A 25,439-nucleotide genomic window follows, 5' to 3' on the forward strand; every position below is an offset into this window, starting at 1 on the left:
AAGAGAATTGTCAATTGTATTTAAAAAATATTTAATATAATGGTCCATTGTATTAAACAAAGGTTTAAGTTGTGTGGATGGCATATATTCGTAAACAGCCTTTTGAGAGGCTGCAGTATGATATTCTTAATACATTTTTGCAGAAGTAACCTACACAAAAGATTCAGGTTCCTGTTAAATTCAGTTGGACCTGTAGTTTATCATTTATCATTTCAGAAGCTCACTCTCCAGACTTTGATGCCTTCAGGCCCCTCAGGACCAAACTGAACCGTCCATACACCTGGAGTTTCATGGATCAATTCAAGATCCATGACAACGTAGAGAGACCCTCGGGTTATCCTGGTAAGAGGAAGACTTTGGGAAAATGTTCAGAAAATGTTAATGCAAATGAAGACAAAATTCACACTCTGGAGCCAAAGAGACCTGCACCTCTACTCTCAGGTAATGAACACAAACATGTACACACTCTAAAAGGATGTTGACTGCATTTCGTACATTACACCACAAACAAAAATGACATTGTATATTCTCAATGAACTCGTTTGAAGCAAAACAAAATCTTAGATGACGTGTTTGAGAAACCATACTTTATTTATCCCTCTGGAGGAAACTTTTATTTGGCTTCAATATGCTGTGGATCAGGCCTAATTGTAGTCAGTCTGAAAATAGTGCCACTCAATCTTTAGACTCTATCATAATATCAGGGGTTACAGAATGTTCATTATTGTGCTGATGACACACAGAAATTCTTTTCCAAATCATCTGATGAGAAGGTTTAATTGAATTTACTTGGTGGGACTTATGAATACCACATATGTTGCTTTTGTTCTGTCAGCTGTAGATGACACTTGACTTAACACTTGATCGACTCTCTCAATGAGAGCTGTAATACAGAAATGTTATAGAACTCAACTCCTGTGTCATTCTACTGCTTCGATTCCCTGGTTGCAGGGATGTGATGATAAGTCGGGTTGTTTCATGGCTGGACCCGGTGTTCCCAAAAGGTTTGTTGCTGCTGCTTGGGGGCCAAGAGTGCTGGGGACTACTGGCTGTGGGCTCTCCTCTGCAGTCACTGCAGGTCATGCTGGGGTGGCATGGCTCATTGGGTTTAGCACAGATTTGTGGGGTCTATGCCGGCGTTAGAGCTGGAAGGATATGTGCAGGGTGCTTGGATATGACGTTTGTGGTGGAGAAGGTGGTGTTGCCCTCAGGATGGGTGTTGGGTGGAAGTTTTCTAACTAGTGGTCTCAGAGGGGTTATGTCATTATTTATGTGTGTTACTCAAGCACAGTTGTGACAGCAGCTTTTAAGTATTTTGAGTGAGTTACAATGTGGCAAATTGTAGTTGATGGCTGCAAATGTTTAGAATTGTATCTGTGTGTGATCTGAGGGCTGCAGTTCTATACTCTCTTCTATGGGGCACCGATTGTAAAATTGTGCATGCTAAAATAAACGGCAATTTTTTGCCACTTTTAACAACAAACCATGCTTAAAAAACATGTGAATTTTTTCATGTTACTTTTGACCAGATTTAGAGCAAAATTTGTGAACTTGATATTTATTCTCTTGTAAAAATATAATGTCATTGTTTAATTAAAATAAAAAATCTAAATCTAACAGTTAAATCTAAATCTAAATGTTGAATCTAAATATTAAATATTACTGTTATTACGCAGGCGTGGCTCATGAACATGGTGACCAGGCAAGTTGTTTACTGGCTCATCAGTTACGACGACAGGCCACTTCCAGTTTGATACCTAGAATTAAAAACACTTGTGACACTATTACTACAGACCCCTTGGAAATTAATGCTACTTTTTAATCATTTTACTCTTCATTATATAAATCTGAATTTCCTACAGACAACACCAAAATGAACACATTTCTTCAGAACCTTTCGAATCCTGTCATTGATACTAATACTGCAGGCAACTGGACTCACTACTCTCCCTTGAAGAAGTATCAAATGCAATTTAAGCTATGCAATCTAACAAAGCCCCAGGCCCTGATGGGTTTCCGATTGAATTTCTCAAAACTTTTATTGGTAAACTGGCACCGCTACTTTTGTCTGTATTCAATGAATCGATAGAAAGTGGTTCATTACCACCAACTCTGACACAAGCCACTATTGCTCTCCTTCTTAAAAGGGTTAAACAAGATCCAACCTCCTGTGGTTCCTACAGCCCATTGTCTTTACTTAATGCTGATGTAAATATTAAATGTCACTGCGCAGATACGCCTCTGGAGGTAGTGTCCAGCTAAGTCGCTGGACATGCTGGGAGGCAACATGAGTGCAGGTGAGGAGACTTGACTAACAGTGCAGCACAATCACTCCTTCTGACCTGAAGAAGGCTGTGGCTAGCACTTGTTTGCATCAATGAGCTTTTATTCTGGTACTTCCAGTGACAGGCAGTGTAGATTTGCATATAAGGTATATTTAGCTTCACCTGTGACATTTAGATTTAGATTTAAATTCAACATTTAGATTTAACATTTAGCATTTAGATTTAACATTTAACATTTAGCATTTAGATTTAACATTTACATTTACATTTAACATTAATATTTAAATGTAATATTTATATTTAAATGTAACATCATCTATATTTATATCAAACATTTAGGTTTGATATTTAATATTTAAATTTAGATTTAACATTTAGATTATAAGAGAGAAGTAAAAATCACAAAGTTCACAAATATTGCTATAAATCTGGTCAAAAGTAACATGAAAAAATTCACATATGTTTTTTAAACATGGCTTGTTTCTAAATGTGTCGAAAAGTTGCTGTTTATTTTAGAATGCACAACTTTACATTCAGCGCCCCATAATCTTCTCTCATCTATAGAAGTAAGCTTTCAGTCATACAAAGACTGAATAATCATTTTAATGTGGGTGCAACAGTGGACATTTTGAGAGAGGATTTCCTGGAAGGTCTTCACAGTAGCCCCATTTACACTGCTGTTTGGATGCAGGGATCCTGCGCCAATTCTCCGCCTCCACTTCTGTGTGAATCTCTCACAGGCAACGAGGGGTGAAATTTGTCTCCGGCACTGATATACCTCTGCGCACACAGACATCATCATCATGACGTGTACCGTCACATCTCTTTAGGAGCTGCAGCACCGTCGTATTAATGCGACTTCTCTGTGTGAATGGGACTAGTGTTGCAAGAAATGTGAGAGAAATTCAGAGAAGTTCAGTCCTGCTGATTTTTCTCACTCCTGCTGACTGTTGAATCACAGAGTGAGGTTGGTGTTTCACTCCATCTGAAGGCATTTGCAACTGTTTAAACTTTTTAATCTCTGTTTTTATTTTGGTGCTTTATTATTGTAATCAATTGAATGTACACCACAATTACAAGGCTTGATTTACTATATTTGAAATGATACTGAAAAGCAAACAAATGACACATTTTGTCTTGTAATTCCAGCTGCTATAAATAGTATACGAGTTAAGAAGAGCTCGCTCAGAGCTGCTGCAGTGTTTCTGGGTCTGCTGTGTCTTCTCCTGACTGGACTCATAACTCTGGCTGTCTTGCGTGAGTACCTAGTTAGCATGCTGATAAAGCAACAGGTGATACTAGTTAACAGTATTTGTTTGTTATAATTAAATGTGTTCTAAGTTCATATGTGTTCAAAACTAAATTCTCTCAGCAATATGTATTAAATCTGTTTTTCTGTCAAATACAGTAACCAAGCTGACTGAAGAAATAGACCAGCTACAGATCAGTTACAACAATCTGACAGAAGAAAGAGACCAGCTACAGACCAGTTACAACAACCTGACAGAGGAAAGAAACCAGCTACAGACCAGTTACAACAACCTGACTGAAGAAAGAGACCATCTACAGACCAGTTACAACAACGTGACCGAAGAAAGAGACCAGCTACAGAGCAGTTACAACTACCTGACTAAAGAAAAAGACCAGCTACAGACCAGTTACAACAACCTGACCGAAGAAAGAGACCAGCTACAGACCATTTACAATGACCTAACCGAAGAAAGAGACCAGCTACAGACCAGTTACAACAACCTGACCGAAGACAGAGACCAGTTACAGACCAGTTACAACAACCTGACCGAAGAAAGAGACCAGCTACAGACCATTTACAATGACCTAACCGAAGAAAGAGACCAGCTACAGATCAGTTACAACAACCTGAATAACCAAAGAAACCAGCTACAGATCAGTTACAACGATCTGAATTACCAAAGAAACCAGCTACAGACCAGTTACAACAATCTGAATTACCAAAGAGACAAGCTGCAGAGACAGCTGAATTTTCTCAGTAAGTATGGGAGTACTACGGAGCCCCTTAAGGGACATGGGGAAAAAAAAAAATGATGGGTGAAAAAAAAAAAAAGATGTCATTTTTGCGGGATCTCGCAAAGGTTTTGCGAGATCTCGCAAAGAGTTTTTGCGGGATCTCGCAAAACCTTTGCGAGATCCCGCAAAAGCTGCAACACTGCTGGTCGTTCGGTAAAGTTGGAAAGATATTCACAGATTCGAACTTCAATGGATGATCAATAAATCTGAAGTGAAACGTTTTTCAAACACAAATGATGCCTCTGTCCCACCATAATAGCATGGACTATGAGCTACAAGGACCAAAACCCCGATTTTGTACTAAAATAAGCCGTCCTCCGAGCTCGACGGACAACACCGATCTCTATGCGCAGCCGGCAGCCGGGCGAGTGCGCAGGGAACGGCCGTAAGCGGTCATTTGGACCGCTGGATTTACACCCTATAATGTCTCATATAAATACCCAACTGAGTGATGAATGCATGCATTGTGTCATGATATTTTTTTTAAAAACGAAATAACACCAAAGTGTACATTTTAACTAGTTTAATTATACATTAATCGATATCATAGCAAACCGTAATTATTGCACAAGGCTTTAATAGAGAAAACCCAGAACAAGAAAAAACAATTAAAAGTAATTATTTGATTATGAAGCATTTTATTTTAACACTTAATATATAATAAAATAAATAATGATGATCGAAAAAGCTGGAAACGAGCTGATCTAAAACAAAAACAAAAAAAAAGAGCCGTTTCGATCACTTTGAGCACTCCTTGAACAAGATGCGGGCATTGATCCCAGCCAGGTCGAGAAGGATGTTATAGAAGATCGCAACTGGCCATCTTCGCTGACACGGACACGGAGGCAGTGCCGGTCCGCTGCAAACGGAACCAAACACCGGACACTTGTAATGCCACAAGCCCGTGTGTAACTGTACGAGAGGGGAGGTAATGTGCGGAGATGTGACCAGTGATCACTACGGCTCTTTGTTTGTTTTAGATCAGCTCGTTTCCAGCTTTTTCGATAATTATTTTACTATTATTGTTTTATTATATATTAAGTGTTAAAATAAAATGTTTCATAGTCAAGTAAGTTACTTTTAGTTGTTAATTTTCTATGTGTTTCTCTATTAAAATCTTGTGTAAACATGCAATGATTACAGTTTACTATGTGCGATGATGTGAATATTGATAAATGTATAATTAAACTTCTTAACGTGTTAATTTTGGAGTTATTTCGTTTTTGTTTTTTTGTTTTTTTAAATATCATGACACATGAATGCATTCATCACTCAGTTGGGTATTTACATGACAGATTATAGAGTTTAAATCTAGCGGTCCAAATGACAGCTTACGGCCGCTCTAGTAGTTTTGAATTCTGGCCCTTCTGAAGTCCAGCTGACACTTTGGTCACAGGGGATCCGCTATAGCCTATATATAGTAGGCGGCGGCTCTTACGTTTGTGGAAAATGTATTACATTTGTGGGTTTATAACATTAAATGCTGCAGATTTTTATTACGTTTGTGGGTTTATTGACGATGTTAAATGACGATATTTGTCTCTTATTACCTACAAAGCCTCCTGCAGGCCTGATGCAGATAGTCAATGAAGCCAAGAAATTATAATAAGGAATGTTCTACCTGCTCTTATAGCCTATGCACACAGCACAGGTCTTATTATAGGCTGTAATATATAAAAAATACTCAGTAGGCCTATAGTGAGGGAAAATTAGCTTTATTTGTGATTAAAATATGACGATGAGGACCCAACGATTGGCCTTCCTTTCCTTCTCAAACTATGTTGAAATTGCATCATTAAACAGCCCAGTTTTCAAAATTTTCGAAATTTCCCCGGACCCCTTAAAAAAAGACTATCTGCGCAGTGATGCCGGTATCTGACCACTTTTTTCATTAACGAGTAATCTAACACGTCAACATTTACAAACTAGTAATCAGATTAAAGTTACTTATCATTATTTCTGTCATTTTCCTTAGTAAAAATATATAGTTCTGCTTTCTTCCTGACTCGGGGAGTGATGTCACGTGTGCCACAATTCACGTTTTCAGCATGAGCACAACTCACGTGTAACACCACGCAGCGATACAAACACAAACAACAATGAAGGGAGGAGAGAGATGCGCATTTTCTAGCTGGAAATATAGTCATTATTTTGAGTTCCTGTCAGCTAAAGATGAGAATTGTCTTTGCGAGATCTCGCAAAGGTTTTGCGAGATCTTGCAAAAAATCTTTGCGAGATCCTGCAAAACGTTTGCGAGATCTCGCAAAACGTTTGCGAGATCTCGCAAAACCTTTGCGAGATCCCGCAAAAATGACATCTTTTTTTTTTTTCACCCATCATTTTTTTTTTTCCTCCATGTCCCTTAAGGGGCTCCGTAGAATACATATATTAATACCAGTAGTCAGTTATTAAAAGGGGTTTAAGTTAAATATTTGTGAAACTATGATATTTTGACAATTAGATTGATATTAGATATTACTGGCCCTTTCCTCTCAAAATGAAAACTTGACAGTCGTGGCTCAGAGGGTAGAGAGGGTTTGGTCTCCCCAAGAGACCAGGGGGTCAGGGTCAGGGGCAGTGACTGATCAGGAGTCCAGCGGTGAAGGCAGACAACCTCCAGAGGCTGGAGGGGAAGGCAGAAAACAAAACAAAAATGACCCTAGCTGAGGGTCAGGAATAGGTGTCGGCCGGAGCTGGGGCTCTGGGTAGGCTTGGCTCTGGGGCGCTGGGAAGCTGCGAAGACAAGACAGACAAGAACAGCAGAATAGGGAGCCAGATGTCAGGGAGTCAGGACGTGGTTGGGGACGTCGCTTTCTTGGGACGTGTCGTCAAGAGTTCTTGGCTGAGGACTAGCAGACCCTGGAGCTCATGAGAGGCTGGCAAATATTGGAGCTAATGGATGCCTCACAGGCTGGTGGTTAGCAGCTATCTAGGAGGCACCACCTTGCAATCTTTCACTCAAAGTCTTTTCAAACATCTTCACCTCGGATAAGCGTTCTGCTGCAGCCGGAGCTCCCTTCAACCAGGGCTTATAGAACAGCCTCAATTCAAACATGGCTATGGCTTTTAGTTTATACACAATATCCACGTTGTCATTCAAAGTAAAACATAATTTGTCAAATATGCCCAAAAATTGTGTGCTGTTGACTGCTGGATCCATTCTTGGTCAGTGTAGGATACTATGGTGTGCGGTCCTGACATGGGCAGCACCATAAATATATGATGTAGGAGACACTGCTCACACACTACTTTGATATATATATGATTATTAATCACTAGCAATTAATATTACACTCGTTAAAGGGGGCACCACCTCCGTGTTTAGTTATTGGAATAATCCGGAGGACATTATTCCAAACACCTAACTGTACCAGTTGGCTTGGACAGTTAGAGTCCATTCAAAATCAATTTATTCAATATCAATCAATATTCAGTCTCAATATTCTGAAGTAGTGAATTCTTTGCACGTATCCATCGGTTCTCCATATTAAAATTAAGTTCCAGACAAAGACAAACGATTATATGTTTATTGACTAAATAATTTGGGTAAAATAAAAGACATGACAATTTTAGACGAACAACAGATAACAGAAAATGTAAAGACTGCAATTAGGAAAGTAATAAAGTCGTGTGACCGTCGGTAGATGGTAAAGTTAAAGGGTCGGGTTTTTATATATTAAATATTACGGGAGTAATCTTTTAATACTAACGAGACCCTAATCTTAATTCTTTTAAGTTCATAAGATAGAAGTTAGAACTTTGACAGAAGTCAGAACTTTAGACAGAAGTCAGAACTTTAGACAGAAGTCAGAACTTTAGACACCACTCATTCTCACGTGTGTGGATCCAGCTGTATGAAGACGTTCAGCCTGTTTTGTCTGGGCGTCAGGAGGCACTGAAGCTTGGTCTCTTTGAGAGTTCTGGGTTGAACCACGGCACGGCGCGTCGGTCCAGTAGCCAGAGGGAAGGCCGGTACTCTGTTGAGGGACTCTTGGTCCGAAGGCCCAGCGGGTTTCCGCCTTGGGAGCGCTGGGGGCAGAGTTGATCTCGGCTGGGAGCACACAAAGGCTCTATTTACGGAGACTCCTTGCACGGCTTCTGAGGCAGACGATGGACTGCAACGTTCTTCATCAGATGATTACAGTCTTGAAAAAGACTTTTGTTGGTGGTTTCAAATAGTGGTAGTCAAGTTCTGATTCTGAAACTAATTCAACTTCTTCTGGATCAGGCGGTGATACTTTAACAGTATAAAATCTAAAAGAAAAGAATTTGTCCTATTAAAAACTTGAATAAAAGTGAATACTTAAAGTAGGGATTCAATTCACTTGTCTTAGCTTGTTGCAAAAATAAAAGTAAAGATTACTTTAAAAATAAAAATAAAATAAAAATGAAAAACAAAGAAGAGAAGAAAGAAGAAGAGGGAGAAGAGAAGGGGGAGAAGAGGACAGGGGGAGAGCGTGTCCGGAGAAGAAGAGCAGAAGAGCAGGAAGAGCAGGAAGAATGAGAGAGTGTCTCTTTTTATGACCTGTAGCAGGGGCTGGCTGACAGTGTCACACCTCCTGTGATCTGAGTTGAGGCTCCCAAAAGTTAATCTAACTATACTATTTGTATTTAACATTTCGAAATCGTGTTTAAACCTTCCCAAAACTTCACCATCTTAAAAGTCGAATGTTTGCCTTCGTGAAAAGATGCAACATGATAATGATCATTTGTCATTCGAAAGAATTATAACCTGATTAACACATGAAGCACTTAAGTATACAACATATGACAATAAAGTATACAATACACAGTAGAACCAAGGACTTACACATATTCCTTGTAGTTCTATCTTTTAACAAAACATATCAGACATTTAACTGGTAAATAATACAAGTATTACACAAGGAATGGTGATCTTCAAATCTCTCCTCCATCGACAAAGGGGAGGGGGTTTCTGTTGACCTCAAACTTATTGAGTAATAAACTTCATTTGGGCTTCACAATAACATAAGAAAGATCTTGTTGAATGACCTTCTTAACTCTATTTCGGGATCTGTTAAATTTAAGAAATTGAGATGTAGTTTATTTGTTATTTAAGACTTATTTGAATTAGGGTGAGAACAGAAGACTGCAAAAGGGCGAATGGTATGTCAGACCCAGGAACAACAACGATCGTAAATAACAGTTGGACATGTGAGGAGAAGAACACACAGATAAGGTTCCCCATTAAGCCTTCCCCCACTGGAGAATGTTCCAGAGGAAGAGAAACGTAGATTTGAAAAACATCTTAAATCACCACATCTATGTTAGAAACCAGTCCTTCTTCCTTTTGGTGTGACCAAAGAAAACTCTATCAGGCTTGACCTTGTTTGACCTGAGGAACAGGGGTTCATCTTCTTTGGAGGAAGGGGAACAGACCAGATGTGCTTTAGTCGTTGTAAATTACAAAGAAGATCTCTGGTGATCTGTTTATTGCAAGAAAAACAACATCTTCCCACTCTGTGGAGAGGAGAGGAATTTGCCAGGCCAGGATATGGGGCTTTCAGTCCCAAATGCTGGAAAAAGGAGTTGATTTGGGTTAAAGGTAATCATGGCCAAAATGAGACCACTTTAAGATGCAGAGACAACGGCTTGTGTTCCTACATCAGTATGTTAACACATTGGAGGCAGGATTAGGGGAACAGAAGGTGAGCCTTAATTAAACAAAGCTGAATGATACAAAAACTGAGAAAACCAGATAAACCAAAATGGGTCACGGGGACAGAAAAACAAAGAGCAATAAAAAGGGCTTTAACAAAGTGAAAACAATTGACAAGTAGCTACAAATGAATGAAAACAACAAGGAACAAAAACCAGAAACATACCATGGGGAGACACGAGGAGACTCTGGAGAAGATAATGCAGATGACGTGTGTGGGAAACACAGGGTGGCATCACGGGGGAAGATGTAACAAACTGATAAAGACATGAGGGAGAATGAAGACTGTATACACACACACTAATGATTGGATAAGGTGCAGGTGGAGTGAGGTGGGAAAAGGAGAGGTGAGAGAAAGGAATGGAAAATCACTGAAAGAGGGAAAATAACACAGAGGGAGGAACTAAAAGCAACACGTGACACATGAGGGCACACTTTCACAATGAAACAGGCAAAACAAGAACAAAGACTGGGACCATGACAGGAATATTAAATGCAATGTTTTTGAGTCTCTAAATAATTAATAAAGTAGTTATTGAGACAGTATTTTATCGCTTAATATGACCGATAAAGTCTCGTTAAATCTTGTTTAATAAATGTATGATCACCCGCCTTCTGTCTTGGATTGAAATATTTTGGTTCTTTGTTTTATCAACAGGATACTACTTGCAACAAGGATGGTTTTATTTCAGTGACAGCGTCTATTACATTTCTTCAACTAAGAAGACCTGGCAAGACAGTAGAAATGACTGTCTGTGGAGAGGTGCGGACCTGGTGATTATCAACAGCAGACAAGAACAGGTGTGTGTGTGTGTGTGTGTGTGTGTGTGTGTGTGTGTGTGCATTTGTGTGCCTGTTTGCGCACTAACATTGGAGCAGTAGAGTATGCTGGGTGCATACTGTAGAACTCAGCCATTCTTAAAAAATTTTCCACACACTGGCAACTATCAAGACTGTTGATCGCTGACAAAACAGAAATACCTGTTGATACCAACAGTGTTAGGCTATCAATTGACAGTACCTCTGTAGAAGCTGGAGACAACTGTCAGAATTCTTACAACAATCATTTTAGAAGTTTTAATTCACAATCATAATTGTGATTTTAAGGAAAATAGATGCTTTTATTCAGCACCTAACTGTAGATGTTTTTATTTTTATTTTGTTTACATAAAAATATTATCAACATGACTTTTAATAATAACTTTAAGTTTCTCTTTAAAAACAAGGACTTCTTAAGACAGCACCAGAAAGAAATGTGGATTGGACTGACGGACAGACAGTGGGAGGGGGTGTGGAAATGGGTGGATGGCAGTCCACTGACAACAAGGTACAAACATTACTCTTTCATTCAAAATAAATTAATCATAGCGTTGAAACTCGTGCTCTTTAAGTTTCTTTCTCTTACTCTTAACATGCATAGTATGCAAGTCGATTGGTTGAATTTTAATTGTTGCTTTTTAAAAGCTTGTTAGTTTGTGTTCTGTTCAAAACATATTTGTCTTTGGTTTCAGCTTCTGGTACTCCGGGGAACCAAACAGTCATCGAGGAAATGAGGATTGTGTAGAAATAAATTCCATAAACATTGTATACAACTGGAATGATGAAACATGTGAAAATGAAAACTTCTGGATTTGCGAAAAGAAAATGATTTCGTAACTCAGCAGACACCACCATGACAGCTACTGTGTATCGACTGTGAAGACAGCACTGAAACATGTTTAACAAAGTGGCACATAAGTATCAAGTACAAATTCAGTTGGGTCATCAGGAAATGTTGACAGGCAGACAATTTCAGCAACCTATTTGAAACCTTGTTATTTTTGTAGCTTTTGTTGCTAATGTTTCCTTTCCAGGTTAAAATCAAAAGGTGGTCATAGAACCCCCTTTTCTCTCCTTTCATTTTTAATCTACGTATACAGATGTTGTTTTATTTTTTGGGTCTAAATATTGTTGTGCATACTACTTTCGTGTTGTATAGATCTTGTTTTTTCATTTGATGTTTCTTCTATCTTAAAGCATTTTGCATTTCTGGCTTGAAAAGTAAATAAAAGTATTTTATCATCATTGTCACTTACTTTCATTCTTTTTTGAAAAACTGCATGATTTATATACAGAAATCCTGTTTTGCTGTTCATCTATCGTGGGTCTCAGAGTTCAGAATATTCCCCATCAGTTATGAAGAATATTCACTAAAACACTTACAGAAATGTTAAATACATACAGATTGTACAAGATTGACAAACCAGTTCATTACTTCCATTTCTGATAAATACAGACGAGAAGGTTTAACATTTACATACACGTGACTCAGCCTAAAAGCCATCTAATTAAAGACTGTAAACCACGGATGATGTCACAAAGATAATGTTGATTGAAGTTCACACTTCTTTGAAGGTGTGAGAAAGAGACGCACCATCATAACAAATGCAACAAGGCAGGAAACCTTCTGAAATATTTTAAGCATGGAAAAAAAATATGATTGTTTCATTCACTTCGTCACTTCAGAAATGTACGGCTGTGACTTTCATGACAACGTTGGAATGTTCAACAACAGTAAAAAAAAGACCTTTGATAATGATATACATGAGCTACATTGACTTTTAAAAAAGGCTTGGTGATGCTTTATTTTCTTCTTGTTTTGATTCTTTGTTCAGTTGAAATCCACATTTACATAATAATTCAACGTTGAAGCAGAAAACGTGTCTATTGCAAGTTTAAGCTGGCACATTTCAGTTCCTAATTTTATATATCCGACTTTGCTTTATTGTTACTTTAGTCAGCAATTTCAAGATTTGATTCAGTCAGTTCAGTAAGTTTCAGATCCCTGGGAAAATTTCAGATCTAATTTTTAGGCCACTATGAGTTCATGATACATCCTCTGTTGTTCACATTGTGAGGACCTGTTCTCAACTTTTTTTTTGTAATATTTTTTTTTTATTAAAATTGAAAAAGTCCCAAGGTAAAGAAAATTACTGATGCATTTTGTACAAGCCAAGGGAGACCGGAGTCTTTTAAAGGTTCAAATAGAACGTATTTCTTAAAGCATTTCTTAAAGTCTTTTTTAGTCTCCACATAATCAATTTAAATGCCATAGGATTTGAGCTGAACATTTAAGGACCTCAACTCACTTCACCAACACATTACAAAGACAGCGCTGATGCACCAATGGGAGGATCCTGACTCCTGGATTCCACACCTCCTGGTATGGTATTTGTAGAAAAAGTTAGTATAAGATATAAGAATGCTAATCTACTAAAGAAGATGTTTAAATTCACTTGTTCACACTGTGCACATGAACTTAAGATACTCTTGTTTATGGTGGAATTATCTTATAATATATGCAAGATTGTTTATTGTTATCAAAGAAGACAAACTCATATTATCCTGCAGTATAGGTTGATAAAAAGCTCAAGGAGTAATAAACCTTGAGGGTGAAGGTTATTGCAGTGTAAGTTTACGAAGAAACATAACTTAGTGAATAAAGAGGAAGAAGAGACACAGAGAGTTGCTGTACAAGCAGAGAGAGATATAAAAGAAGAATCACATCACAGACCAGCACCATTTTAAGAAAGCACTTTGACCAGTGCCGTCATCACTCTCAGTGGATAAAATATGGAGATTGTATTCTATGAAGCGGAAGATGACATTGCTATGGTAAATGATTCTTCAGTGAACGATGGTTCATTACAGAGCCACTCCGATGAAGAAAAAGATGAACGGACTGCGGCAGTGCCTGGTGAGAAAGATATCCCCAGTTTAGTACAGGTGTACTCAGTTTTGTACACATTTGTTTAAGAAGTTAACCTGTTTAAAATGTGGCACTGATTCAGCACACTTTAGATTTAGGGCTCTGACAGAAAATGTGTAATCACCTTTGGTTTTAAGCTACAAAAGCACATTTTTTTCTGATGAGCTCTGAGATGTGACACAACATGAATCAATTCTAAAAGATCCTGGTAACCAATGTAAAGACATTAAAACATGATGGAGTGATGTGGTCACAGCTTGGAAATTGCAGGTGATTCTAACCAGGATGGTAGAGCATACAGACAGAGCAGCTCCACTCTGTCCCGTTAAAACTGTGTTTGTGTGTGTGTATCTGAGTGTAAGTTGAATGGAGGGACTTTTGAGAAAGACGTGTATAAAGGGAGCTAGAGTGATCGAGGTTTGTGGATGACCTTTCAAATTTGGGCAACCTTTTTCATGTGTAATTCTAGTTTAAAATCTGAGTCAAATAAAGCTCCATAATCAATGGCTGAGTGCTTTCAGTTAAAGGCCAGTGGACAGAGCAGGTGACTATTAAAATGAGTCCTGATATGGTTGTCGGTGAGGGGTAGGATGACTTCAGCTTTGGTATCATTGAGCTTGAGAAAGTCTTCAGCCATCCAGTTTTTACTGTCTGCGGAGGCGATGAAGTGAGGCTTTATCACTAGGTTTGATAGTGGATAGAGTTGTGTATCATCAGCATAGGAATGGAACCAAATGTTGGTTTTCATATAATAATTTAAATGTCTTTTTAACAATATGCTACCATATGACCCATCCTAGCAAACTGAGTGCTCCTGGTTTACATACAGTATAGGCAGCAGGGTAAGGTTTTATTTTTTCAGACAGCAACCTCTCAGAATGTCTGTGCATGTCCCTTTACAGGTAGTGACTAGGTAGGTTTTTATATTGCATTACTATTTTGTTTACTATGTACTTCTATTTGACATTGCATTTAAATTTCAGGTGCTTATGGAAAGAACAGTTCTCGTGGTGTGGCTGTATTGTGTCTGGGTGCGCTGTGTCTTCTCCTTCTGATTGGGTTCAAAACTCTGGTTTCCCAATGTGAGTACTTTATTAAAAGCTGATGAAGCTCCAAGAAGGTAATACAGGTTGACAGTGTTTATTTTTTATGTTTTACACAGATAACAGAAGCAAATCTGAGCAGGAGAGGGAGATGTTTCTGTTACAGACCAGATATAACAATCTGACTGAAGAAAGAGAGCAGTTACAGACCAGTTACGACAAACTCATCAGTGAGAGACAACAGTTAGAGGACAACCTGACAAAACAGAAAGACCAGCTACAGACCAGTAACAACAACCTGAGTAACGCGAGAGACCAGTTACAGACCAGTTACTACAACCTGACTAAAGAGAGAGACCAGTTACAGACCAGTTACAACAACCTCGCTGAAGAAAGAGACCAGTTACAGACCAGTTACTACAACCTGACAGATGAGAGAGACCAGTTACAGACCAGTTACAACAACCTCACTGAAGAGAGAGACCAGTTACAGACCAGTTACTACAACCTCACTAATGAGAGAGACCGGCTACAAGAAAGAGTTGAAGTCCTGACCAAAGACAAAAATAATCTTCAGGGAAAGCTTCAAGGTAAGTAAAATACAATTTATAATGCGAGCAGCTACCCTTAGTATGAGGGGCCGTCAGGGACATTATTCAGAATTACCTCTCACACACACATGTGAAATGCTCTCACATAAACAACTGAAAAATTATTCACTCACACACACTACTGAAACGCTGTCACACACACTACTGAAAACGCTCTCACACACACTACTGAAATGAACTGGGTGGGAATAGCTCAGGCCATAGGGACGTGGCTTGGGGACTCGAAGGTCGCTGGTTCAAGTCCCACTCCCACCAAAAAATGAACGATATGGACAGACAGTTGGAAAATGCTGGTTCACATCCTGGGCATTGCCGAGGTGCCCTTGAGCAAGGCACCGACCCCTAACGCTGCTTATTGCGTGCCGTGACATGTGTGGCAGCCCCTTCGCCTTGTGTGTGATGTGAGTGATAAAAGGAATTTCCCAATTTGGGATCAACATAGTACATATATAAATAAATAAAAAGCTTTACCACATACTAGTAAAATGTGCTCATGCACACAGCTGAAATGCTCTGATATAGAATTGTAAACTATAACAGTTCAGTAGTGAATATGAAAAATACATTAAACAGGAAGGCCTCCCTGTCATCTGATGGAAACAGTAAGACTCCACACAGGGAAACGCATGTGCTTATATACTGTTGCCACTGTTACCCTCCTTGGCAGCAGATACAGGGCCTTTGCATCAGGCAGAATTTTCTTTAGATATTTTTCGAGCGATGTTACTTGGCAGAGTGTATTTCCTCACTCCTCATACATAGCGCCCCTCCGGTTTTCTCTGTCAAGTGGGTCTTTATGTTTTTTTCTTTTCTTCGTTGAACGTATGAATGAGTCAGGTTTGAGATCCCTAGATCCCCTATCAACACACCTGGTTTGCACTGATGTATCCTGGCCTCTCTCCTTCCCTTCGTCTTCCTCTGCGTCTGAACTATTGTAATTTAAATCAAATGTAAATCCATTAAATCCATTCCAATATGTCCGCCAACCCTGCTTCTTCTTCTTCTGATTCCCTTTCTTACTCTTTTGCCACCCTCTGGATCAAGACTACAGGTGCCACCTACGGCTGTAAATCAAACAATGCGCTTTTCTTTTTTTTTTAATACCGAGCATTAATCGCGCGTTAGAAATATTAACGGTGTTAAGAGGATGTTGCGTTAACGAGTTATTAACACGTATATATATATTATATATAGATTATCTTATATATATATAATATATATATATATATATATACACAGATATATATATACACATATATATACATATATTAATACATATATATATATATATATCATATATAAGATATACACATATATATACATATATATATACACATATATATATAATATAAACACATATATATATAATAGATCCAAATATATATACTATATATATATATACATATATAGCATATATCTATATATATAATATACATATATATATACATACAACATATATACATACATATTATATACATATAGATATACATATATATATACATATTAATATATATTATATAAACAAAAATTTTTATATATAATATTATATAACAAATTATATACATATATCTATATACATATTATATATACAGATATATATAATACATAGATATATATATATATATATATAATATATTATATATATATATATACATATATACATATATTATTATATATTATATTATACTATATATATATAGCATATAGACATATATATATATACCTCATATATTATATATATTAATAATCCATATAATATATTATCTACATAATATATATATATATATTTATATATACATATATATACATATATATACATATATATATATATACTATACATATATAAATATATACATATTATACAATATATATATATATATAATATACATATAACCATAATACAATATATATATATATAATATATATACAATATACATATGACATATATAGTTATATAATTACACATATTATATATATATATATATAGTAACATATAATATACACATATATATATATATAGAGATATACATATATACATATATAAAATATATACATATATATTATAATATATACACATATATTAATAGATACATATATATACTAAGATATAAATATATATTATACATATATAATTACATATACAACATACATATACACATATATATATACAATATACACATACATATACACAGTATATTATATATATATATATATATATATATATACCAATATATAATATACACATATACAATATATATATATACACATATATGATATATATATAATACATATATATATAATATACATATATTATATATACCCATATATATATTATATACATTATATATATATATTATCTATATAGCCTATTATATATATATATATATATATATATCTATATATCTCGCTATCTATAAATATAGCTCTATATACTAATCTATATCTATATCTATCTCTATCTCTCTTTCTATCTCTCCTCCCTATCTCTCTCTATATCTCCGCCTGCCCTCCGCATCATCCGATACTTCCTTGTGGTGAGTAAGGGCTGAGTAAACTTCAAACTAGAGGCAAAAGCACATGGACTTCCCTATGTGGAATCTTCCTGTTTCCGTCAGATGACAGGGAGGCCTTCCTGTTAACTGTAATTTTCATATTCACTACTGAACTGTTACAGTTTACAATTCTATATCAGAGCATTTCAGCTGTGTGCATGAGCACATTTTACTAGTATGTGGTAAAGCTTTATTTTTATTTATGTGTGTATATATATATACTGTATATGTACTGTGTTAATCCCAAATTGGGAAATTCCTTTTATCACTCACATTACACACAAGTGCACACACACACGTGTAGAGGAGATGGGCGAAGGGACTACCACACATGTCACGGCACGCAATAAGCTGTGTTAGGCACCTCGGCAATGCCCAGGATGTGAACCAGCATCTTCCAACTGCCTGTACATATCGTTTATTTTTTGGTCGGAGTGGGACTTGAACCAGTGACCTTCGAGTCCCAAAGCCACGTCCCTATGGACTGAGCTATTCCCACCCACTTTGTTTCAGTAGTGTGTGTGAGAGCGTTTTCAGTAGTGTGTGTAAGAGCGTTTCAGTAGTGTGTGTGAGAGCGTTTCAGTTAAACAGGAAGGCCTTCCTGTCACCTGACCAAAACAGGAAGACTCCACACAGGGAAATGCATGTGCTTTTGCTCAGTTTGAAGTACTTCAACCCCTTCCTTTAAAGGTCCCATATTATGAAAAACTGACTTTTTCTGGGATTTGGGGTGTTATTGTGGGTCTATGGTGCTGCCACACACCTAGAAACTTTGAAAAAAGACAATCCTTGCTTTTTTGAGTGAGATACAGATATCTAAAGGGGTCCTGCCTGCAGTTTCCAGATACTCCAGTCAAATTTCCTGCTGCTGTCGACGTCGACGGCAGCTCATTTGCATATGGCTACCCCACTGCCCCTCCCTTCACCGCACGGTGTCTCCACCCACCAGGTACAGCTACCGTCTGGGAGATCCGCCATTACGCTATTGAAATCACCATGTCCAAGCTCAAGGAGAAGTGCGCTGTTGTTGTTTGCAAGGACCAGCACAAAACACTCCATCGTCTCCCAGCTACAGAGGACAAAAGAGCAGCATGGATTGAATTTATTTTTGAGGCCAATGTCCCAGCTGAAGTTGGCAAAAAACTGTTCGTGTGTGCGAACCACTTTGACGCTGACTGTTTCACCAACTTGAGCCAGTACAAGGCAGGAGTAGTCGGCTAACGTCTACTCAAAGGAATACTTGCAGACCAAGGACATGTAAGTATACAAATAATGTGCTGTGTGTTCCTGTAGATAAGGCTGAACTCGTGTGTGATGTACTGTGTGTTTTGCCATTGAGAACAAGGTATGGTTAGCAGCTAACCGCTAACGTTAGCTTCTCTGACCACACAAGTTAGTGCTACAGCAGAATCATTCTGTGTATTACATTTCTGATCTTGCACATTATGTAATGCGTGTCCTAGGTAAATGTCTGCATGTGCAAGTATTTAGCTGTGTTATTTAGCAATTTTACACGAACTAACCAAGCAGCGTCACATAGTACCAGCTAATGCTAACCGCGATCTTCTAGTTCTCGATCAACAGTCTCCACATGCAAACCCAGAGACCCGGTCGGTAAAGCGGTATACACACACCCTCCACCGGGTCTAAGTTTTCAGGATTTTGTGAAATAATGCATTTGAAAACGTTTTCTAAGTTGGAATATGTTGGCATAGGCCAGGGCAAAACGAGTGTACTGCTGAATGCTACACAGAGTTTAACGTTAGATTATCTGCCCCAGCACGACCCCGCCGCTATCCCCGGCCGGGACAGGCTGGGCTGGGCTGGGCCCTTGACCAAGTAATCCTGATTTTTTTTATTTTAATAACTCAAAATAATGAACATATTTCCAGCTAGAAAACGCGCATCTCTCTCCTCCCTCCATTTTTGTGTTGCTGCGTGGTGTTACACATGAGTGAAAACGTTACTTGAGACGTACGTGACATCACTCCCCGAGACGCAAGAAGAAAGCAAGAATATATATTTTTACTAAGGAAAATGATAAAAAATAATTGTAATGCACAGTGACTTGAATAAATAACTTTAATCTGATCACTGGTTTGGAAATGTTAGATCACTCGTTACAGAAATAAAGAGGTCAGGTTAGAGTAACGTAACGCGATGCAGCCTTTAGTGTTTGAATTATACTGTAACAGTGCTGTCATGTGTTACTCCTGTGATTACTTGTTGAGAACATTTGCCCATTTCTTGCAATTGTTTTATGTTTTATTGTCTTTTTACTGTTCGAGACACTACCTGGCTGCACTGCATTACAATGAGAATGCTGATAGAGGACAAGCCACCACATCATCAGGAGATCCTCTTTTCAAACTGAGCTTTCCAAAGTCCAGGAAGGGAGAGTGCAGAGCCAAACCCGTGAAGACACGCATGACATTCTGTAAGTTTTACAATCTTTTATTTGAACTTCTCAAATTAAAATAAACATGGACACACAGGCATCACACAAAAGGTTGAAAACAAACACAAGCACTTAAAATCTGAATTCTTTTAAGATGTTTTCAAAATAAATAATAATAAGAATGTATAAATAAGAAGTAATTAAGTAATAAGATACACTTTACAACACTGCAGCACAAGGCTTTTTGGTTCTACTGCAATTTTCCTGTAAACATACATTTTTGTTTATTGCACTGCAGACTGCGGTGATGCACTGTTGGACCTGATCTTCAAGAAGGTTTTCCAGGACCCTGCCCCATGTAAACGAGTTGCTGAAACTTATAATCCCTGAAGATCTCTCAGACCACGCAGACAGGCAGCACAACTCTCACTCTCCACGCCAGAGAGCCCCAGCACCAGCTTACAAAGCTTCTGTAGGCTATATTGGCTGAACACAATTCAATATAAAGTCAGCACTGAATGTTTACACCTATGGCAACTAGATACTTTCTTTATTATTTTCATATTGATATTTAAGTTAATATATAAAGTCAAACTGTTTCACTTCAGATATTTATTTTCTTCTTGTTATTATTTCATTCATGTCAACACATGTTTACAGATGTTTCTTACAATAAAACATCTTTCCTAACTGTTCTGTGTTTTCATTGTTTGATAAGTAATTTTCATGGTAATAAGTAAAAGATAAACTATAAGCAATGTAAGATAGAGGAATCAGTTATGTACTTTTCATCATAACACTTTTGCGATAAATGAATAGTATTTATGGGACCAAAAGCTTACTGCACTATTCCCCTCAAATGTAAAGGTCCATAGTCTGTCCGATAAATGTAAAGTGCATTCTGCAGTACAGATACATTCAGGCAGACAGGTTACAGGCCAGGAGGGTCCACCATGCATGATGGTGGCTCAGGATGCTGCTGTAGTCTTCGTGTAACCTAGAAATTATGAAAGGTAAGTGAGTGACAATATATTAGAGAAAAGATAGACTGCAAAATGACAACCATGTTTGCCCAGTGTTCACACTTAATTGTGGTATTTCCATGCAGCAGATATTCTCAGGTTCTGTAGACATTTGTACACAGTTGCCACAGGAACACCTGCTTTTATGCAGAATTTTTATTATTCATTGTAAACTATAATCGCTAATCACAGCATTGTTTCTTTGGTAACATAACTAAAGTTTATAAACCGTTGTAACTGGTTAAAAAACAATTCTACTGTTAGAGAGGTGATGGGAGGCAACTGTGGCTTACTGAAAACTACAGTTGTTGAAAATTGCTGGCAGTAGCTAATTACAGGTCGTCACTGCAAATAAGAACAGGTTCTCAATCAACTTACCTGGCTACATAAAGGTAAATAATAATATGGGGTTACGCTTTGTCTTGTAACGGCTATTGCTAAATTGCATCCGCGTTACAACAACTGGACAGCAGTAAACACCAGCCGAGGTTTGGCTAGCTTTATGATGTAAACACTGGAGGCAGGAGAAGGGGGCTGTTATCTGTAACTATGCGGGGCAGACGGCCAGTAAGCTCGTAAGACTTTCGTTAGTCTGCAGTTACATAAAAGTAATGTCGAGGTAAAAAAAACTTAACTACTAACCACTGAGAAACATCAATGTTCATTCTTGGCTGCTTACTTTCTTCTGGAGCCTTTTGTTCTGGGTCCGACCGCAGTCTGTTGTCCAGCGGCCATTATTTCCTGAAACTCCGCCGTTGCCATGGTCACATGATGCCGTCCTCACGTCTTCCGCAGGCAGGAAGAGGTGGGCGGTACCGTGGGCGGCGCGCAGTAGCTCATTAGCATTTAAAGGGAAAGGCACTGAAACAGGCCACCTGGAGCAGGGCTGTGAAACTGGTGTTTCAAGAACCCTGCTGTGCTCAATCCTTTAGCTTATTTCGACCAAAGCATGTTACTAACATTCCATTTAGACTTCAAGGAACCATGTTAAGAGGCAGAAATTACCATAATATGGGACCTTTAACCACAATGTATGTTCATCTGATATTCTATTCTCACTCTGATATACACATGCATATACGTATACATATATACATATACATACATATATACATATATACACATATACATATATACATATACACACACATATATATACATGTACACATATACATATATACACACACACACACACACACACATATATATAGTAGTGTGTGTGAGAGCGTTTCACTTGTATGTGTGAGAGCGTTTCAGTAGTGTATGTGAGCGTGTTTCAGTAGTGTGTGGGAGAGCGTTTCACTTGTATGTGTGAGCGCGTTTCAGTAGTGTGTGTGAGAACATTTCAGTAGTGTGTGTGAGAGCGTTTTAGTAGTGTGTGGGAGAGCGTTTCACTTGTATGTGTGAGCGCGGCCCCTCATACCTGCTTAGCACATGTGGTCAACCGACCAAAAAAATAAATATGTGCTCTGACTGCTCTCTAAATATGTGCCTGTCAAAATCTATTGCTATTAGTGTGTCCATTACTTAAATAATGATGACCACTCTTTTTCAGATACTGAGGCCAGTCTGAAAAACCTGACTGATGAGAGAGCTAACCTGAAGAGGACTCTGAATATCTTTGGTAAGCAAGATGATACAATAAATATTTAAAATTAAATTAAACCCTTGTCAACATCATCAACATTCAGTTTTCCGATTGATGTCGTCTTGTCTAAACAGATACTAACATTTTTCTTGTGTTTCTCACCATGCTCAAAAACAAGGGATATATTTCAGGGGCAGTTTCTATTATGTGTCTTCTACCAAAAAAACCTGGCAACAGAGTCGAGATGACTGTCGTCAAAAAGGTGCAGACCTGATGATTATCAACAGCAAAGAAGAACAGGTGTGTGTGTGTGTGTGTGTGTGTGTGTGTGTGTGTGTGTGTGTGTGTGTGTGGACATTTAAATGGGTTTAATGGAACTTCAATTTCAGTTAATTTGTTTATTCTTTGTGTCTCTGTTTAAAAAAGGATTTTGCAAACCGGTTCAAAAAGTACATGTGGATCGGCCTGATTGACTCAGAGAGAGAGGGGACATGGAAATGGGTGGATGGGACACTGCTGACCAAAAGGTTCAGGCTTTGTTTGTTTGTTTGTTTGTTTGTTTCAAATTAAATAATTTCCTTGTGCTTCTTGGATTACATTCTCTGATAAAAGTTTTTTTTTTAATGCAGCTACTGGGCTTCTGGGGAGCCTAACGGTCGAACACATGAAAACTGTGGGGACATAAAGAATTATGATGCTGAAAAAAGTTGGAATGATGAAAGCTGTTCCCATTCACTCTACTGGGTCTGTGAAAAGAAACTCCTACCATGAATGCTTTGGCACAGACAAAGCAATGTGACTTCAGGAGGCCTTGCTGTTGTTTTAATGAGTCATTACAGGCTCAATACTGTGTGTTTGATAACCATTCAGTTATATTACTTGTTATGTTTTATTGCATTTAGACAGCAGGAAATGGTGGTTCTGCAACATTACAACATTGCTTTCATGACATGGTGAATATGCATAAAATTAATTTACAATATAAAGCAAACAAATGATGTTTTATCTAATTTATTTTAATTCAGATCACTCATTTAAATACATTTTTATGCAAAATGTGTCTTCAAAATTATCATCAACAACTTTAATTAAAGTTAAAAAGTACAAGTACAGATTCTACAGAGGAACCTGTAAATGATGTATATATTTTTTTATTTTAGGATTAATATCCCTTCTGCATATATGTTGCATTTTACTGCTGTAGAAGTTCAAGGTTTAGCCAATTTTAACTTCTTTATGTACGGTTGGATAGTTTAATCTATAGTAATGCATCATAATCTAGAAGATAATCATATTTGAGGCATCGCTGACCTGTGAGACACACAAATGTAAACTTTTCATGAGCTCTGAAAAAACTGCTTTTTTTCTCCAGAAGTAGGAACATTGTCAAAACCCATAGAGTAACCCTTCATCCTTCAATTTATCAAAAACAACCAGAATACTACATTTGGAGATACACTGTTCTCACTGGATAGGAGGGATGTGAATAACTAATCTAAAAGCAGTAACTAGTAACTAAAGCTGTTAGACAAATGTATGAAGTAAAAGCGTATTTTCTTCTGATGTGTAGTGGAGAAGAAGTATAACATAGTTTAAAATGTAATGTATATATATATATGTATGTGTATATATATATATATGTATGTGTATATATATATATATGTATGTGTATATATATATATATATATATATATATATATATATATATATATATATATATATATATATATATATATATATATATATATATATATATATATATATATATATATATATATATATATATATATATATATATATATATGTAACAGAGGTGGATTTCGTTGTTTGCTGTCGAGATTCAGTTGCCGTCGGTCAGTTCGACAGGAAGAACAGTTCATATCGTTTGTTCGTTCGTTTGTTTGTTTGTTCGTTCGTTCAGTCACGTTTCTGGTACAATGTAATTTAGCAGTGAATCATGTAATGCACAGTTCTCAGCTCCTCGTTCTCAAACGATCGTGCTAACAGTCAACATAACACTGTTGTTCAAGGCAAATACATAGTTGCAACTTCATGATTATGGGTACTTTTAGACAACACAACAGTTTGTCTAAAGTGGATATTCACTTTGACATTAAATTGACATGTATTCAAGGTAAGCCAAGGGTGAATGACTGACTGGACGAGAACAATGAGCTATGAACTAGATGACATTTTTATTTTCATGGAAACGGTTGCTATGCTTTCCAGTTTCTGATTGTTTAAATTTGACGACAGTGTCCTAGACTAACTAAACAGTGAACAACACAGCCACTAGTCTGTGAGAACGAAAGAACGAACCAGAGAAATGAAACGTGGAATCAGGTCAGTTTGTTCGCTTTGAAGTGTCGTTCCTTCGAACTGATTCGTTCGCAAAAGGTCCATCTTTAATGTATATATGAGGAAATGTTCCTGAAATTCTTACATACAGCACAATTTAAGACTGAT

The 25,439-nt window shown here is 37.4% G+C and overlaps 1 protein-coding gene across 1 annotated transcript; it reads left to right on the top strand.

Moving 5' to 3' along the window:
* Window positions 1-203: 203 nt before the first annotated feature.
* On the top strand, window positions 204-24,558 carry LOC115591028 (macrophage mannose receptor 1-like). Its single transcript, XM_030432616.1, has 14 exons — window positions 204-441; window positions 3,435-3,542; window positions 3,694-4,293; window positions 10,670-10,812; window positions 11,238-11,338; window positions 11,523-11,663; window positions 12,406-12,445; window positions 13,630-13,747; window positions 14,743-14,841; window positions 14,922-15,392; window positions 22,941-23,009; window positions 23,152-23,273; window positions 23,400-23,500; window positions 23,603-24,558. The coding sequence occupies exons 1-14, from the start codon at window positions 291-293 to the stop codon at window positions 23,742-23,744; spliced, it is 2,406 nt and encodes an 801-aa protein (XP_030288476.1). The 5' UTR covers window positions 204-290; the 3' UTR covers window positions 23,745-24,558.
* The last annotated feature ends 881 nt before the right edge of the window (window positions 24,559-25,439 follow it).

The sequence above is a fragment of the Sparus aurata genome, chromosome 1 (genome assembly GCF_900880675.1).
Source record: "Sparus aurata chromosome 1, fSpaAur1.1, whole genome shotgun sequence".
Lineage (NCBI taxonomy): Eukaryota > Metazoa > Chordata > Actinopteri > Spariformes > Sparidae > Sparus > Sparus aurata.

Excerpts from the sequence above, each read along its gene's own strand:
- LOC115591028 (XM_030432616.1), top strand. The coding sequence starts at position 291 with ATGGATCAATTCAAGATCCATGACAACGTAGAGAGACCCTCGGGTTAT. Across the intron at positions 3,543-3,693 it reads CATAACTCTGGCTGTCTTGC|TAACCAAGCTGACTGAAGAA; the intron begins GTGAGTACCTAG and ends TGTCAAATACAG. Across the intron at positions 13,748-14,742 it reads ACGGACTGCGGCAGTGCCTG|GTGCTTATGGAAAGAACAGT; the intron begins GTGAGAAAGATA and ends TTTAAATTTCAG.